The sequence below is a fragment of the Sycon ciliatum genome, chromosome 3 (genome assembly GCF_964019385.1).
Source record: "Sycon ciliatum chromosome 3, ocSycCili1.1, whole genome shotgun sequence".
In the NCBI taxonomy this organism is placed as follows: domain Eukaryota; kingdom Metazoa; phylum Porifera; class Calcarea; order Leucosolenida; family Sycettidae; genus Sycon; species Sycon ciliatum.
In genome coordinates, this window is record NC_088645.1 from 3428286 (window position 1) to 3447033 (window position 18748).

An 18748-nucleotide genomic window follows, 5' to 3' on the forward strand; every position below is an offset into this window, starting at 1 on the left:
CAGAGTGTCTCAGATAGAATAGGCATGCCAGTGGATAGCAGAAATAGGCCATGATGCAGAACCACTTGGGACGGTCAGATTAATTTTCCTGGACCGAGCCAGCCAGGAAAAATCCCTCGCGCCGACGGACGCAGTTGTGAGGGAGAAAACGGGTGTATATCCCCAATGGCGATTAGGCATCATGTCGGCATGGCAAGCACATCACGGCAAAAAGTGATAAAAAAGCAATGATAATATGCACAGAAATGAAGGGTGGGAGGGCAGGGACACTGGTGAGACTCAAAACTGCTGAAGAAGTCAGGAAAAGAAGCGAAAATAAAGAACACACCAGATGCCATATTTGCAACTGAAAATATTTCGCGAGAAATCATTTCTCGCCTATCTCGCTGCGCTCGGCCGGCAAGAAATACAACTTCTCGGCACTAAGGCGGCTGAAAACGTACCACTGCGCTCTTCCTCATGTTCGCAAGGAAGACCGCGATGCTTTGAACTTGAAGACAGTTGCGAATGACTTTGTTGGAGGGTGCGCGTATCGCAGAGGCATTTTCGGAAAGGTTTAGATGTGTGTTAATGTTGCTTTGTCAATTTTGTCAATGCTCAGAACAGCAACCTCAATTCGCGCTTCATTGTTATATGTTCTTACCTTGTATACCTCGTTTGTTGCTTCCATATATTAGTGCGTGTTTCATTACTCTTTTTGATGTAGTGATTCCCTAGAAACCTTGTTGGTGGCTTGTCGACTCTTGTACAGCTACCATTTTTGCATCGGCAATGCGGTGTGTCATCTTCCATGCGTATTCTTATTTCTCATATTATTCTGTGGCATAAAAATATGGTCTTTTAGGGCCACTTTTCAAAACATTTTCCCCGCGGGAGGACGTGCGACTAGTTGTTGGAGGTGACAGCGTTGTGAATAGCTATACTGGCTCTCAACGTCTGTTTAGCACAACTCCATGAGCGACTCTGACTCACGCTGCTACCTGGGGCTTCACGAGGTGTTTGTCGCGCTGGAAACAAAGCGTCTCTGTAAGTTTGTATCCCTGGTGATGGTTTGGCCTGGAGAGCAGTATATAAGTGGTGCTTTTCAGGCACAATCTTCCTCAGCCTACTCAAGCTCAACTGATGAGGGGTGAATTCCCCGAAACACTGTGTATTGAGCAGGGAGTGGTGCTTTCTTTCAGGTTTGCCGAGCGGAAGGTGCGACGTGCTCCTGGTGTGCTCCGGATGGCAGTCGTGAGTCAGTCAAGTGTCAAGTTCGGCAAGAAGCGTGTGCTCCTCGTTGAAGCAACCAACTTCAGGAAGCTTTTTAATTATTATTATTATTATTATTATTATGCACTTACGCGTCAATGTCAGCGGTGGTAAACCGCGCACAAATTCGCACGTGCTGAATGGACTTGGGAAATGAAAAATAAAAATAAAAGGAGCAACGACAACAGAAATAGAAATACAATACAAGACGTGCCTGCTAAGGGGCACATGAGAGCATTTCTCAGATTGAACAGAGGACGCAGACACAGGATAAAGGGCATTGTCGACTCCGTTTTGAGAATAATCCAGTAAAATGGTGGCAGGTGGATGCAAATCCACGCACTACGTTAAGAGAGGAATTTTGTTGGTATTTAAAAAAAGATGTTAGTTATTATTGGGAGTATAACTGAACTTTATGTTCATACTCACAGCAGTTTCACTCTTCCTGCAACATTGTTTATCAACCTCCCTCTCCATTGTCAAAAATGGGTATTACCTCACCGTTTCAACATGTTCCTCTGTCAAATGTTTAGCATCTGTAGCCTCACAAAATAATAGCCAAGTTCGTTTCCCTGGAGGTGAGTCTCCTCGGGAGGAACTTCGTGGTCCATTGAAGAGTTCAGAATGTACCAAGCACCTACCTTTTCAATTAAAAATGCTTCAACATGTATATGCTGTGATCGACCCTTTCTGCCAAGCTAAGACATTGTGATGTCATCAGGTCTTCCTCGCTTTGGGAAATTCGAAAAAATATTTCCCACTCCACTCAATAATACTTGTGCATGGTTGTTCTTGTTGGAGAGGTCTTCTGTTACACCTACCATACTTTTGTTTAGCCATCGGAAATATGACCTGGATAATGAGACTGGAGTGCCTCTGTAACCCATTCACTGCTGATCCCATACTATACCGGGATTCTAGATGACGACCAGGCTCTGAGCGCGTAGTATTACGTGGTCATATACATGGTGTGTTGATGAGAATTTGCAGGGCAGGTGTTTTTTTTTGTTTTTTTTGTTTTTGTTTTTTACTACGTTCACATAACCAGCTCGAAAAGAATAAGGAAAGACAATGGTACGGAGACTAGGACAAACTGACAAGTAATGAGCAGGCGCTACACCGAGACGCAGCAGTGATGGTGGGGCATTGATGACTCTGCCGACCTGAGGTCTCGGCGTCACGGCCAAAAACACGCACCAAAAACAATGAAAAAAGAAGAAGATAGAGCTGTACAGGTGAGAAAGATGCAAAAACCCAAGGCTTAACACGAGCGATTGTGGGGGAGAAAGTGTCTTAGCGTCATACTATTCATAGGGAATCGACTGCCCAGAGCCAGTTTGTGCTGCGAAGATGGCGGTAAACATTCGTTTTGAATGATTGCATTCTCTTGCTGTGGGGAGGCTGGGATAGGAGAGCGGCAGGGAGGGAGTTCCAATCGCTGATGCTGCAGTGTGGGAACGAGCGCTTCAGTGCCGGCGGGGCAGATTCAGGCAGCTGGTGTTGGAGCTGGTGGTCATGGCCACTGAAAGCACCGTGCTCGCTGCGAGTTCTGGGGTTGGTAGAGATGATGTGGCGCGGTGGCAACACAGAGAGCAGCTGCGGAGGACCAGGCAAGTAGTGCAGCTTGTACAGGCAGGCAAGCGAGGCCACAGTGCGGCGGATGGCCAGGCTGGGAAGGTGTGCCCCAGGGCCGATAGCATGAAGCGCGCGGCGCTGAACATTGTTCAGACGCTGGAGGTGACTCTGCGCAGCTCCCATCCATACAAGAGGCGCATACTCCATGACTGGTCGTACGAACGCCTTGTATACGGTCGTCCGGCCGGCCGGGGTGAGTATGTGGGCGGCTCTGTTTAGGACCCCAAGCCGTTGGCGTGCACGGGTGGCTACGGAGCGTAGGTGATCACTGAAGGTCAACTTTGCGTCCACCTTTACACAAAGGAGGGTGATGGTGGTTGTCTCGGGCACCAGTGTGCCACCAAACAGGAGTGGGGGGAGATCTAAGCCTCTGCGTCTGAGGGTGGCTGTCATGGCCTTGGATTTGGTCGGTTCAAACATCACTTTCCATGTACGACCCCACTCGTGCAGTCGGTCAACGGACACCTGCAGTGACTGCGCGGCGACTGTTGGGGTCTGCTGGGAGGTGACCAAGCTGTACAAAGTTGTATCATCAGCATAGGCTTCCAAGCTGGCGCCGTCAGCGAGAACATCTGGCGCGTCGTTGACGTAGGCCAGGAAAAGCGTTGGTCCAAGGATGCTTCCCTGGGGGACTCCAGCGGAGGTCGTATACCTAGATGACGTCCGCCCTCCAACGAGGCCCTGTAGGGAGCAGGTGTCCAGGTATGACGCCAGCCATCTCTGAAGCGGACCATCTATGCCTAGACTACGTACCTTGTGGAGGAGGCCGACATGCGAGACACGATCAAACGCTCCTGCGATGTCCACAGCAAGGATACGAGCCGCCCCTCCACAGCCCACAGCGCTTGCCCAGGCAGTTTGGAGAGCTTGCAAAGCGTCCGATGTTCTGAGGCCTCTGCGAAATCCAAACTGGTGCGACGTGAGCAGATGATGATCTTCAAAATAGTTTACGATGTGTCTGTTTACAAGAGTTTCCATTACTTTCGAGATTATGCACAGTGAGGATACGAGCCTGTAGTTCTTAAGGGTTGAACGGGAAGATCGCTTGTGGATCGGAACCACGTTGGCCGTCTTCCACATCCTAGGTTGCACTCCAGACCGGAAGCATAAAGCAAATAACTTGGACAGTGGCTCTGCGAGCTCATGAGCACATTCCTTAAGGACGCGAGCGGAAATACCGTCAGGCCCGGTAGCCTTGGAGACGTCGAGCCTTGCCAGGAGGCGGCGGACAGCCTGTGGGCGGAAGCGGATGGTGCGAAGAGGTGGAGCCTCTGAGGGAGCAGGGTCCGGTAGGTCAGCCTCCACAAGGTCCGGACCGGCAACGCTACATTTCTTCGAGAAGAAGCGAGCGAATGCCTCTGCTTTCTCTGAGCTCGTTGCCCAGTCGCGGCCGTCAGAGTCGACAACTAGGGGAATTTCGGGCTGTGTGAGGTTGCCAGCAGCGTTCTTCAACTTCGTCCACCACTGTTTGTCTCTGAGGGACCCAGTTGAGAGGCTGCGACGGAGGCTGTCCTCCTTTGCACGTCGTGATCGGAACTGGGTGGCGATCGCTACAGTCACGGAATCGGTGAATGCCTGCTGAAGTGCTGGGTCATAAGGGTGTTTTCTCCAGTCGCGCCAGCACTTCTCCTTCTCCCTCTCGGTCTGGGTGCATTCAGGCGTCCACCATACCGGATTGGAAGGCCTCGTTTCCAGGACTTTGGATGGGACAAACTGTGCAACAGCTGCAGTAATCGAAGCGGTAACCTGCTCACAGGAAGTTTCTGGGTCCTCCGTGATGATATCACCCCATTTCACGTTGCGAAGGTGCGCCCTGAGGCGATCCCAGTCTGCCCTGTTGTAGCGAAATACTGTTCGCTTAACAGGGGGTTCACGTCTAGGGAGCACGGAAGAAAAGTCTGACAGTACAACTGCATGGTCAGATCGACCGAGGGGCGGAAGTATACGTGTAGTTACTGGGGACGTGAACGTTGACATTATGAGATCTAGCGGGTTGTCTCCACGAGTCGGTACTGTGACATGCTGGACAAGAAGATGGGCAGCGCAGGTATCTTCGAGAGCCTCGCCTGCAGGCGTAGTTTTCGAGCTGTTCAGCCAAGCCCGGTTGTGCACGTTGAAATCGCCAGCTAGGATGATGTGGGAGCCCTGGTGTGTAGCTTCTGGGAGGATGTTGTTGAGATGATCGATTAAGGTAAGATCGCCAGGGGCACAGGACCCCGGCCGATACACTGCTCCCAAGACGGTGCGGAGACCTGGGGCCAGCTGGAGAGAAACCCAGATGATCTCATGTGCGGGGGACATGAGTTCAGGGATGAGCATGGAGGGGAGTGACGACTTCACCCAGATGGCTACCCCTCCCCATGTGCCGTTCTATCCAACCGAAGTGGTGAGCTGTATCCAGGGAAGCTAATGTCAGAGGGAAGCACTTTCTCCGCAGTGAACTTCGTTTCTGTCACAATTGCTACGTCGGGCTGATGCTGCAGGAGTGCGTGCTGTAGGTCGGGAAGTTTGCTGGCTAGGCCGAAAGCGTTTGTGCAGAGAATGCGAAGATGCTTGCTACCCTTCATTGCAGGAGGAAGTAATTAAAAAAGGGGAGGGACATTTGGCGTAAGCGGGTGCATAGTTACATGTATGGCTAAGGGTCCTAAAATCGAATGAAGTACCTGAAAGGATCAAGCTAAAGATAAGAATGAGGAAGCTGGAGGAAGACACGAGGTTGAAGTAGGACAGGGAAAACCAGATTGTGTTTGTATACCTAGGGCTACACAGGGGGAGAAGATGTGTGTGTATGTGTAGATGATTGTTATGTGGTCAGCACTTACTCGATTCTCACAATCGAAATATTATGTAGGTCGAAAAGAATGCTCTCAGCTTGCGCTTGCAAAAATCCTTGAGATAATGGATTTACTATTCGTTGACTTATGGTGCTCGACAGAGACGCAAATCCACACGCGGTGCAATATGTTTTGCACATTGCTTGGACACTTGATATTCTTTGTTTAGCTCTTTTTCCCAGCTTGCAGTCATGACACCCTCAGTTCAAATCGAGCAATGTACTCACAGAAGTGGTCAAAATCTTTTACGCTCGATACGACCAAGGAGAGTCGAATGGGACAAAGGGGAAAAAATTTCTTGGTTCTTAAGTTTGTCTCGGACTTTGTTTTGAAGATTGGTGCGTCAGCTCATTATTTTCCTTCTTGCAATAGCTTTCGAGGAAGACTATAATATTTCGAGGAAAGATGACCGAGTTACCGTCCTTTAAGTGTGATGTGTGTTTTCAGTAAAAAATGAACCGTTTCCCCTGATTCTTAGAGCTCTGGCAGCAGAAGAGGGGAGGGTTTTAAATAGGAAATAGGTTAAAAACCGGAACGGACTCAATATTCACTTTCTCTCTTGGTATTTTGATTAGAAAACATAATATGTCACAGTGACACTGCGACGTGTTTTACTCCGAGCCAATATTTCATGGCTCTGCGATTACCAAAAGCGCCATACCAAGCAAGTGAGTTTTTGACCTGTTGCTTCACACTGCGACTTGATGTTTTCCTATTTTGAAACATCAACTTCTTCTCGCAGGTAAACAGCGGCTCGCCTCTCGCCTTTAAAGCACCAATGAAAAGTAATGGAAGCACACACAAGGCTTATTGTTACTCTGTACTGGCCGTCGTGGAGCGATAGCAATTACCGAATTTCAGAACTGAGAGTGAATTTGACGTGCACTCTAAAACCTTTCTGGTTTGGAGCCATCTCTGATTTGATGCAAAAAATTGGGCAACTTGGAAGCAATGGGCCAACACAAAGGAATGGCTCATACCGTTCCGGTATCGAACCATCCACTCTACCCCGTAGCAGTCAAAGGATAAAATAGCGTCACTTGCCACTGGGTGACGTACATGTGAGAGTTGGAAAAGCAAAGTGATGTTACGGTGATTGATGGTGACTGAATCGTTGCTGATTCCACTGTACATTTTCAACCTGTGGCACATGGGCACTGTTGACCTGGCAGCACTTGAGTAGATGCGTTTTATCAGAAACCACTACATCCGTTGATTGACAACTCATCTTGAAACCAAATAAGCAACAAGAGCCTGTACAAACACACCACCATGGCCGCACTCAGCATGGTCATTGTTGAGGCGAGGTCGAGAATTTTTGAGCACTCTCTTCACCTGCCTAGGGATACATCATTAGCATAAATGGCCATTTTTTACAACAATTTTTTTAACATTTAGCACATCAACTTCTCCAATGGCTTCCGCCACACGACAACAAAAACAATTTGATAGGTTATATAAATTCGAACTTCAAAGTATAACTAATAAGCGACGAGGGCCCAGAAGGAGAGGAAAAGTTAAACAAAGAAGGACACCAAAGAGCTGAGAAAGGAAGAACAAAGAACAGGCATTGATGACAATGGGGGTGAATCATGACCAACAATCTGAGACCAATATGATTGTACAGAACACACGCCGAAAGACCAAGGCAACCGCACCACCTACAAATCACCCCCTGACGACCCGGACTCTTGCGTGTACCACATACCATAGGTGTCACCCATCACACCAAACTCACACGTACACTAGACAATGTATGACATCAAACAACAGACTCTACAAGACACGAACCATGTATAATAAAACGTGACAGTTATAAGCGATCCTGACTTGTGTTACTTCTAAAAGTCATATTAGAGGAGTAGACTGCAAAGCAACTTACTGGTTGTGCTCCACCATGTTAATGAGAGTGTGCAAGTCACTTGCCAGCAATAATGATCTCCTACAGCTGTGAGCCCTTGGGCGCCATCGCACTCTGTGGAGAAGTCTATGGAAAAGCACAATGAATGTGTGCTGCCCAACTAGAGAATTGGCCAGACTTCAAGATGATACATGAATCTTTTCTGGGTCTTTTGTCCTCTCATATGCTTCAGAAATGATGTGTGGTACTATTCAGGTCTTATTGTATGTTGACGGGAATTGGACATCTTCTATAGTTTAATGTTTTCTTCTCTATGCGCTGCATGATCTGATTCTACTTGCTGGTTTACTGTAAGAGTTGAAAGTGTGATGAGTCTAAAGTTTAGCAATTTGCAAAACAGTCCCACTTAGCAGGCGCAAAGTTTAGCAATCCTGCCATCACACACCTGTCTTCTACATCTCTAGTACAGAGGAGAGAAGGAATAACATGCGTACTAGTATTACGTTTATTGAGTTTAACGATGGATTCTTTCTCATGAAAACGCAAGACTTTGTGGCACATTAGAAATTCAACTCTCACAGTATTAGAATTCTTTGGCAGTTCATCTTTATGACCATGCTGCTGATGCTGCAGAGAAATTGCAGAAATTAAGTGTGGTAGTTAAACTGTACATTTGTCGATCCACAGAGCGACTGTTCATACTCACGTATTGCTCACTGTCTCTGGTGTTATCACGATCATTACACACACAGTCCTGTTTGTCTGAGCCTTGATATTGATATACAGTCAGACCTCCCATAACCGCACACATCTGTTTTCCACAAAAAATATCCGGATAGGCGAGGGAATCGAACACGAATACTGTATGTATGCATGGCATGTGCTGTAAATCGGCAACCAACCATTTTCTTCCGGATGGCAAGGGATCCGGATACAAGAGTACTGCATAAGTGAGATCTGACTGTACCCAATTTATGCAATGAGATCTATGAATATGTGTCTGCATGGAGGAAGCAGACACACAAGGGCAGACACACTCTATGCTCACAAGTGCTGCCATGCGTACATCAGTCAGTATAATTGCCTGCAAGACCTCTCATCCTATGACATACAGACTTGACTCGAGATCCACTGCGCATAGAAGCAACTTTTGGAAACGTTCCCTATTACATGAAGGGATCATGAAAAGCTGCTCATCCAAGTCTGTTATTCGTGACGTGCCATTAATCATACATTGATGAACTGCTGTACTACAAGTGTCCACTGCTCATAGCAACACATGAAACAGCACTCCAACAATTAAACATTGCCTAGCAATCCAAAAATAGAGATGATGGGTTAGCCTTGAGGCTAACAACAGTTAGTGATAAGAATGATGCACTGCTCTCTATCGCGCGCTTCAACTGAGTTTGCTTTACGTGTGCATTCAATGGCTGCGGATGTGCTCCCAAACCGCCTTAGTTACAGTAGACTCGTACGCCCAAGAACGTAGCGCCCAAGAACGTCCAGGCTGGAAATCTAAGAACGCCCCAGCCTGGATTTAAGAACGAACTCCAAGATTTTTAAAAACGTTTTTGGTATTGCACGTTTTGCAAGCCCATTGGACCTTCATGATCTTGTCCGAGTACGAAAAACAAGTTCGCAACCACAAACTCTTGTCGGGTCCTCGCGAAAACATCACCCAGTGCAGCGCTACATACTACACGTGCATGTAAAGTTAAAGTGTACAACCGGTACATGTAGCGCAAAGTGCATTGTACATGAGCGTCACGGGTCATGTTGGACGCGTAAGAACGCGAAATAAGAACGTAGCCGGGGGCGCTAAAAAATAAGAACTTTGCTAGGCTAGCCCTCTGAAACCGCGTTCTTGGGCGTACGAGTCTACTTTAGCTCTTGCTGCGTTGACTTTGGCTCACGCTTTCCTTTTTTGGGTCCCTGAGCAGCCATGCATGGGATTCTATGTGCCACCACCCTCCCATTCACATTATACTTCAAGTGAGAAGAGCTTCCATTAACTGGTGGTGGCTATGCTGCTACTATCTGTGCTTAAATTGCACACTATTGGTCAGTTGTTTTTGTGACATAAATAGTATAGTCATTGCATCCGGTTGCAGGTTTCATTGCCGCACAAGCATGAGCGATTGATTTGGTTGTTTGCAATGCCAATTGCTTCACCCTGGTTGGCTGTTTGCGACGTGGATCAGGAGCCTTTTCACCTGGTCCAGGGCAATGTTACGGCTCACTCATGAGCAATTGCCTATTTGCAATGCCAATTGCTGCACCAGTTAATCGAAACCAGCACACTGGTGTAGCCAGACTATGCTTAAGCCATGTTATGAGAATGCACGGGTATGCAACAACTTCACTCTGTGGCTTTCCATTGCATGTAGTCCCTCGGCTATCTCTAATGTACCTTAGGACCTGATTTCAACTTTCATCAAAATGTGACGTTAAAGTTACTCAAAGAAAACGCGACCGCAATCGTGAAGGCAATGAAGTCAAAGACGAAGTCGATCTTGAATTTTTTTGTTTGATCGATCAATCGATCGATTGTAGGTAGTCAGAATGGCGAGTAACGATGTAGGATTGAGTTTGTCGGTGTGCCGCATGAGGACGCGTCTCTCCTAGATGAGCACGACGAGATGTTCTACTGCGATGTCTCCCCGGGTACGATGACAGTGAGCGCGATGATTGCGATGATGGAGACAGCAACCAGATCGCACCTGCGGCAGAGAAGCGCTAGCTCCGTCCGTCTGACAATGACGAAGATGAGAGTTACAATGACTTGGAGCAGGAAGGTCCGCGTGTCGAGGAAACCCTAATCACCGCAGAGATAGTGGACTGGGTGTCAATCGGATGCAGCTGCCCTGGTGACAATCACTTTGCTGCACTTGACAAGGACCTCTTGAAAATCTTGTCATGTCGCTCCTCCAGCTGAAGCGCTGCTCTCGCCAAAGTCACAGCCTACTCTTCAAAAAGTCCGAACTGGATGAACTGGCTGCCTCAGTGACTGCGGGATTCGCAAACCCGGCAACAAGTATGATACTGCATACATGTACATAGCCGGATTTGACAACTATAGTGCATTCTACAATATGGAGAATTTAAGGTACTTGCAAGGCTAATATTGATTTGAAAGTTTGTCACATGAAAGTCTACATACTAAAGACTTTTTAAAGTAGATTGTCCAAATATAAAGGCAATTTCAAAAATTTCACACCAAAGGTCCATTTACTGAGATCATGGCTCAATTGTTAATGGAGAGGTTTTGCATTCCGAATTTCGGAATTATTTTCGGAATTTGGCGGCAGGAGTCGAAAATGTAGTTGAACTTTCGGAAGTGTGGTGGCGAAAATGCATGGTTTTCCGAAACTGGATTTTCGGCTCTTTCCTGTTTGGGAGCGCATACACGTATTTGAATATTTTTCATGTGTGTATTTTTGTTTTCTGCTGCTCTCGCTGATTATAATTATTTGAAAATTTTCCACATGTGTAGTTTTGGTTTTTGCTGCTCTCGCTGATCTCGCCATGTTGACTAGATCTTCTCACACTCCATCACACTCTATCTTCCTTTGCCATGGAGCCTACTGACAGTACAAAACAGTAGTTCGACAACCTCGTCTTCAGCCGTTGGATCACTCGGTCCACCATCAGTCCGTCCTCGTCTTCGAACCGAGCCCAGATTCAGTTTGACCTGCACATGGATTTGATCCTGCTCAGGCAACCCCTACATGTATTTTGTGCTCAACCCCTTTGTTCGCGGCTCTGTGGGATCCGAGGAGACTGCAAAAGTTCTAGCCTTGTCTGACCCAAAATTTGCTGGTATCACCAGGAAGTTTGTCAGAGAACACCATGAGCACACGCTGCTTCTGTTAGACCAGCACGCCTCAAAACCGAATATGCAAAATTCGGTTGTAAAACGATTTCGGTTTTGGCGCCTACGACTCCCTCCATTTTGTTTTGCATGGCAACCCTTGGAAATCGAATCAGATTTTCGGAATGCAAAACACTGAAAATGCCGTTTTTCGGCACGCACTTTTTTTCCGAAAAAGACAGTCGAAAAACATTCCGAAATTTGGTATGCAAAACCTCTCTAGTAGAACCACCATCATAATAAAAAGCCGAATTGCCAGGTATGAAAGCTTTTTTTCTTTGAAGAACAAACAAATCATGAAAAATTTCACTAATTATGTGATGGACAAAGAAGAAAATGGGATTTTTCACTCACAAAGCGACTGTTCAGTACATGGGGTAGTGGTCTACCAGAGCAATCACACTCACCACCGTGGTGGTTTTCCAGAAATGAGTAGAAGCAAAAAACCACACTCGCAGCCAACAGAATAGATAAATAGCCGAAAAACATCTCAATCCATCAAAGAACCGCCAGCAAGCGGGAGAAAAGGCCGTGAAATCAAGTGAAACAGCATGGCCAGTGGTGAGCATGGGTGACTGGGCAGCAGGGGAGCGCCTGAAAACAATGACTCCCTACATTCCTAGCCGCGACCGCTCAACCGGGCTAGAGGAAAAACACGCCTTTCGGCCAAAAAACCTTTCTATTTTCATTAATTCCTGCCCCGCTGCCAGTCAGACCCAAGAATAGAGATAGCAAGAAATGGTATGTAATAACCGGTGTATGTCATAATCATAAGCCACACACATAGGCATAGATTGTCAAGAAGAACAGCGGACGACTCCCATGAAACCAGGGTGGGTGGGCGGGCGACTTCAACTACCACGAGGAAAAACAAAGACCACGATGGCAGGTTCAACGGAGTTGCGCAGAACAAGAGCAAATGCACAAAAATATTTGTGAGTGAAAAATACGTTTTTTGCACTCTTTCGCTACGCTCAGCCGTGAAAAAACAAAACTTTTCACTCACAAAGCGACTGTTCAGTACATGGGGTAGTGGTCTACCAGAGCAATCACACTCACGATGTAAAGGATAGTGAGGCCGATAGGAGAGCAGCACACATATATTTGGACAAGGAAAACGAGCAGTGTGGCGCATGGCGCCAGTGTGCCAAAGTCTTGGGCACTGTGACCACCATCTGTGGCCAAGTGTATAGTTACTACGAACATTATGGAGACCCGGCCAGACTTGCCCTGGGATGCTCACTAGTGGGCAAGGTTGGGTCCGGTGGCAACCGGGCGAGCACACATCAGCCAGGAGAACATGATCAGCAGTGCACTCCGAGCAGACAAAATCTCTGCGAAATGCCCGAAAGTTCCCCTGCTAGGTTGCGAGTGCTACATCATGGAGTAGTACTGCCAGTAAATTCAATGTGAGGTGCTGTACTTCCGTAATTGGGCTGGACGTCCGTTCAGTTCCTGCAAGAGAAGGAATCCTGTATCGAATGCACACGTCCGCCCCTCACACATTTACTGCACACACATGCACCCTTACGCACATTCACTGTACCCACACACACACTCACCGTACCCACACGTACTGTACACACACACACACACACACACACACACACACATACTGTACACACACACACACACGTACTGCCAGTGCACGTACACTCCTCCGCGTGCCCCGACAAAAAACGGGGTGAAAAGCTGGTACCGAGACATAAAAACCCACATACCTCTATGTAAATCTCACTCTCTCTCTCTCACTCGGTTTCAACATGTCTGTGATCATTCATAACCACATGATCGTTCATCAAGTCATACACCATCATGTGTCATCACTGACCATCGGGCTTCTCTCTCATCATGGCATCAAGCCATACACAACCATGTGCCATCACTGCCCATCGGGCTTCTCCCTCATCATGGCATCAAGCCATACACAACCATGTGTCATCACTGCCCATCGGGCTTCTCTCTCATCATGGCATTAAGCCATACACAACCATGTGTCATCACTGCCCATCGGGCTTCTCCCTCATCATGGCATCAAGCCATACACAACCATGTGTCATCACTGCCCATCGGGCTTCTCCCTCATCATGGCACCAAGCCATACTCATCACTGCCCATCGGGCTTCTCCCTCCCCCTCATCATGGCATCCAGCCATACACAATCATGTGTCATCACGGCCCATCGGGCTTCTCCCTCATCATGGCATCAAGCCATACACAATATTGTGTCCTCACTGCCCATTGGGCTTCTCCGTGATTATTGCATCAAGCCCTACGCAATCATGTGTCATCACTGCCCATCAGGCTTCTTACTCACTCCGTCATCACTCACATACACACTAAATAATGGCAAGCCGGGTTACCCATTTATACACCACACAAGGCCGTTCCCAATCGCTTGCATCATGTCCAGTCGTGGGTGATCCGGTGTCTGTTCCACGGCCTAGGTACTGGCTTGGTACTGAAAGGACAGCAAGAGGAAAACATATATAAATGCTTCATTAAGATTCAACACCGAAAACATAAGGACGGCATGCACGAGCAAGATCAAGATACGTAAAGCTTTAACCAGTTGACTTGGCCTGGCAGCTGACTGGGGTGTCTCGCACACCTTACACAATCAAAGTGGTGGCTTAACTTTTATGAATTGGTTTGGCGTTACAACAGTGGAGTTGTGCAGTGTACCATCATGTTACCTCACCTCGCACATTGCAGACTGCAGCGACCGAGTGAGGACTACGCGCTACCTGCCGCTTTAGTTATCGCTCCGTCTGGAACGTACACTTATTTTGAGCGTGTTCAGGAACCGTAGTCTTACTCTCTGGACGAAGGAAACTTGGACAGTACTGCTTCCCAACCTTGGTCAACATCGCACGCCCCCCTGCGGTTGCTGTCACATTCTCTGTTGTGTTGTTGTCGCTTGCTGTAATAGCACATGACTATTGTCGTACATGTTTGCACTCATACAATCCCAGGCTGTACTTTGGAACTGTTTCCATTGCCCATGTACTCCTTATTCTTTGCTTGCTTTTATGCTGAGAGAACATATGCTGGCTCCCTGTACTGCTTAGCCGCGTACTCATTCGGTAGAAATGTGTGAATAATACTACTAATAATCTGACGTGAGTGAGGTGGATGGGCACCTCAGGAATACAAGTTTGAAGTCAGCAAGCAGTCAACTTTTGCGTGAATTTCTTCTGGAACCATGTCTGGTGGGCCCCACCCGTGAAAAAACAAACAAACAAACATTTGTCTCGTCCTGCCGGCCAATTGTCCCCCCCTTGTGTGTCCGATGGCTGCGGACGTCGATTACACCTGGCCGTAAATCTACTAGCATTTTGCACGATGTTTGACTTGGACAACATTTACTGCCATGCCATTGTTGCCCGATTTTTGTACTCAGACTGACAAACTAACTACTCTTGTTGTTCATGGTTGTCTCTACAAACACGATACAGTCATGTCCATCGCTCTGCACATCCATAACATTCTGATGGTCCCGTGACATTGATCATGCACCCTGTGTAGGGCCTAGGGCGGTACGGGCTGGGCGTTTGTTTGCTCCCTTGAATACGACGGCATGTACACCCCTTTCGATTGTGTCAACTACATGATTATGTACTTCGTAAATTATCGAAAAAACATCCACAGTCTCAAGTACTGATACTTATCTTTTCTCTCCGGTCCATGTGCGGTGCGAAAACTGGCTGGCTGTCCCAGTGAACTCCGGTTGGTGTTGTCAACAGACAGCTACGACCTTGCTGCCCTTCGCCACGATATCAGACAACTACTTCAGTATGACTCCGGTGTCACCTCTGCCAGGAGCTTCGCCACCATTTGGGACACGATGTTGTGATCGACAGCGCTCATCACCGACTCCGTAGACTCTCGATCTCATCACTGCGCCCACGGAAAACTCTCAAGGACTCGCTGAAGCCTTTGAGGAGTATGGTTGCGGTACAGGTAGATGTCGACTCGACATGTCGGAACTGAGTGACCAATTGTTTTGTCAACTAAATTTTACTTCCACAATCTTTGCTGGTCGTCCGAAACGCCCTGATTTGTGTAGCTGTCAACGGTGACTCTGCTCCGCCTGGTACCAAGCTTGCTTGTGTGTGGCGGATTGCGCTCAGCTCGTTTTAGCTGTTTCCGCCTTTCGCAGATCGATCTGCGGCTCCCAAAAACGTCAGGTTACTGGTACATCAGCTTGCAGGCCCAATCAGGCGATGTGGACCTTTTGTAGGCTGGACCGATTCATTATAGACGGTGCACGGCACTGTCATTTCTTTCTTCTGGACTATTACACTGTAGATCTACTCTGAAAAAATAATAAGATGAGTTGTGGTGTTGTGTGGCTGCGAGTGGAAACTAAACACTGGAGCACTTGAAAACTTCAACTACCACGAGGAAAAACAAAGACCACGATGGCAGGTTCAACGGAGTTGCGCAGAACAAGAGCAAATGCACAAAAATATTTGTGAGTGAAAAATACGTTTTTTGCACTCTTTCGCTACGCTCAGCCGTGAAAAAACAAAACAATAGTATAGCAGTTGGTGATGGACAATGATGGAAATTCAAAAACCTAGTTATTGTACAGCTCTCATCAGGAAGAAAACATTGTTCTAAATAACACAAATTAGGCCGGAGGACTAATATTTTGAATTTCTTAAGTGAGAAATAACGCCTGTATAAAGGCTATCATCCGCACCCTGACACTCTCCTACCTCAACTCACTGCCTGACACTCTCCTATCACAACTCACTGCCTGACACTCTCCTATCACAACTCACTGCCTGACACTCTCTTATCTCAACTCACTGCCTGACACTCTCCTATCTCAACTCACTGCCTGCACCTTCACTTCCTGTGTTGTACCCCTCTGTACTCTCATCCTCCCTGTCCAATTGCCTATCAAGCCTGCTGCAACACTCTGTTCACCTCTTTGTTGACTGTATTCCTTGTTGTTCTGGAAATCAAATGTGTTTCTCTTCCAGGTCCTACATCAGGATGGGTCTTACGTGAAAACGACTGGTAACGCTGCTATCGGTGACTCGTATGGTGTTGCAGCACTGTCTCTGCCCCAGCATGGTATTTGTTATGCTGTAACCAATATCAATGACGGTTGTGTGAGAGTAAGTTAGTGCTTGTGTGGTGTTTATTGCTGAGATTTCTCAGAATTCTAATTTGATGGTTGCTATGATTAGCCCCAACATGGACTTTTTCTCTGTTCTAACAGCAGAGCAAGTAAATAGGTACAGCGTTTGTTTCGTATCTGTACATGTGGTGCGAAAGGTGCCATATATTTTTCTAAAACTCCTCCTTTTCCCAACACAACACCAGCACAACACAAAAACCTCTAGGAGAAAAAAATTGTAGTACAGATAATGCAAGTTAGCAGTGAAGAGAGAAAGAGAAGAACAAGAGGAAGAACAAAATCACCAGCACTTAGTCCAGGAAAAGACACGTGAAATATGGCATGCAAAAGGGCGGCAGAACAACAAGTAATATCTCGTCGTGGCTGAAGCAGCTAATGCAACGACAGCCACCACGAAGTGCATGAAATAGATCTGAACATGAAGTGAAGAAAACAGCAACTCCAACAAAGAAACAAAACAAGATCAGCTACGTGACTAACCACAGCGTAAACAGCATTCGGCCTTTGAAAGTGTCTGCATTGATATTCACCATCATCATTGTGCTCTGTAGCCGATGACACACATCTACTCACTTGCCCAATACAAGGCACAAGAGGTTTCTTCGAGCATTGAGGTTTTATTCCTTCTGGCAGATGTTTTGGTCACTAAGACTTCATCAGAGAAGGTTGAGTTGTTGAATGACTTGAAAAGAAACAATCACCTAGTTTATACTGACTCTTCCATGACTGTATGAACGTGAGCTAAATGAGACATGCGCTAGAAGAGAGAGCCGATGGTGCAGTGTAGATAGGGAGAGCATGGGGTTGATGCCAGGTGAACTACAAGTACTAGCATGACTGCTGTATCCGTGTTGTGTTGCAGTATCCGGCAGTAACTATCACCTCTTTGCAGAGTGTCCCATGATTTCAGAAACCGGTTAACATTTTAACACCTTGCATTCACACTTCCAGTATCAAGTGCACGCTCATCAGCGCACTATCTCTCATTTCAAGTGCCAATATAACATATTTTAACGAGTGGACGGTTCGACGGACATCTCGTGCACTCTAGATGGCAGTAGTGAGTTAGGCAATTGAGAATTCAAGTTGGCAGGGAAATTGCGAGCTCCCATGTAAGGAGCAACACACATTTACCCAAGTATCACTTAAGTCGCACCAACATCTTCTTCACAGTATAAACTAGGCGACTATTTCTTTTCCAGTCATTCAACAACTCAAATTTCTCTGACGAGGCCTTAATGATTGAAGCAATTGTCAGAAGGAATAAAACTTCACTGCTGGAAGGAGTCTCTTGTTGCTGTTGTGTGCTAGCGAGTGCATGTATGTGGTCGTCCACAGAGTGTAATAATGGTGGTAAAATATAAATGTCAACGCAGCTACCTGACTATCCACAACAAAGACATAAGCAATGACATCATCAGTCACGCTCGAATTCCGCATGCAGCCTTGCAGGCGCTGGTAAAATGGATAACACGGAAAGCACGGAAATTAATAACACAACAAGCGATCGTGGCAGGGAAACAAATACAATTCAAATAAACTATTTCAAAGAATGATGGAAAGTGAAACGACTAGCACTAAAATGAGAACAGAACTCAGAATAAGAACAATGTAGGCCAAGTGGAAGCAGATAAGGATTGGTCTGGCCATGCCTAAAGTGATCATGGGTCATATAAAATCTTGTAGGACGCATCACGCAGCTTCATAAGACAAGTAAAAGATTGGTTGTGAGCAACACTGGCTCACAACCAATCTTTTACGGGTCATATAGTTAGTCAATCATACACCACTGGAACAACGGCCAAAACCTGGCACTTACCCGGTATGAGTTTGGCCGTGAGGTTGTATCAAAACCACGGAGTAGAAAAACAACGGTTTTACAGTCGAAATGGTTCATTGACCCAGTTATTTAAATGCAATTGAAGCCTGCAGAAGTCACATCTTGAACAGTCAGACGAGCACGTATGCACGACTGTTCAAACGCCGAGTTTGGGTAGACAGCCACTGCTGGCAGGGACATTTTGGCAGAACAAGCAAAAACAGTAACTTCCCGGGTACGACGGGCTTTTCGAGTGCTCCAGACGCAGTCGTGATTCGGTTAAGTGTCAGGCCAGTCGACAGGAAGCGCGAGCTCCGAC

At 46.9% G+C, this 18748-nt stretch overlaps 1 protein-coding gene across 2 annotated transcripts in view; it reads left to right on the forward strand.

Annotated features, from left to right (window-relative positions):
* The window catches only part of LOC135811230 (tripartite motif-containing protein 2-like), a 154794-nt gene that overhangs the window by 75572 nt on the left and 60474 nt on the right, over nucleotides 1-18748 (forward strand). For both annotated transcript variants that reach the window (XM_065324427.1, XM_065324428.1), the window contains exon 8: nucleotides 16450-16587. In XM_065324427.1, coding sequence (XP_065180499.1) covers nucleotides 16450-16587 — 138 coding nt within the window. The remainder of the gene's footprint in view (nucleotides 1-16449; nucleotides 16588-18748) is intronic.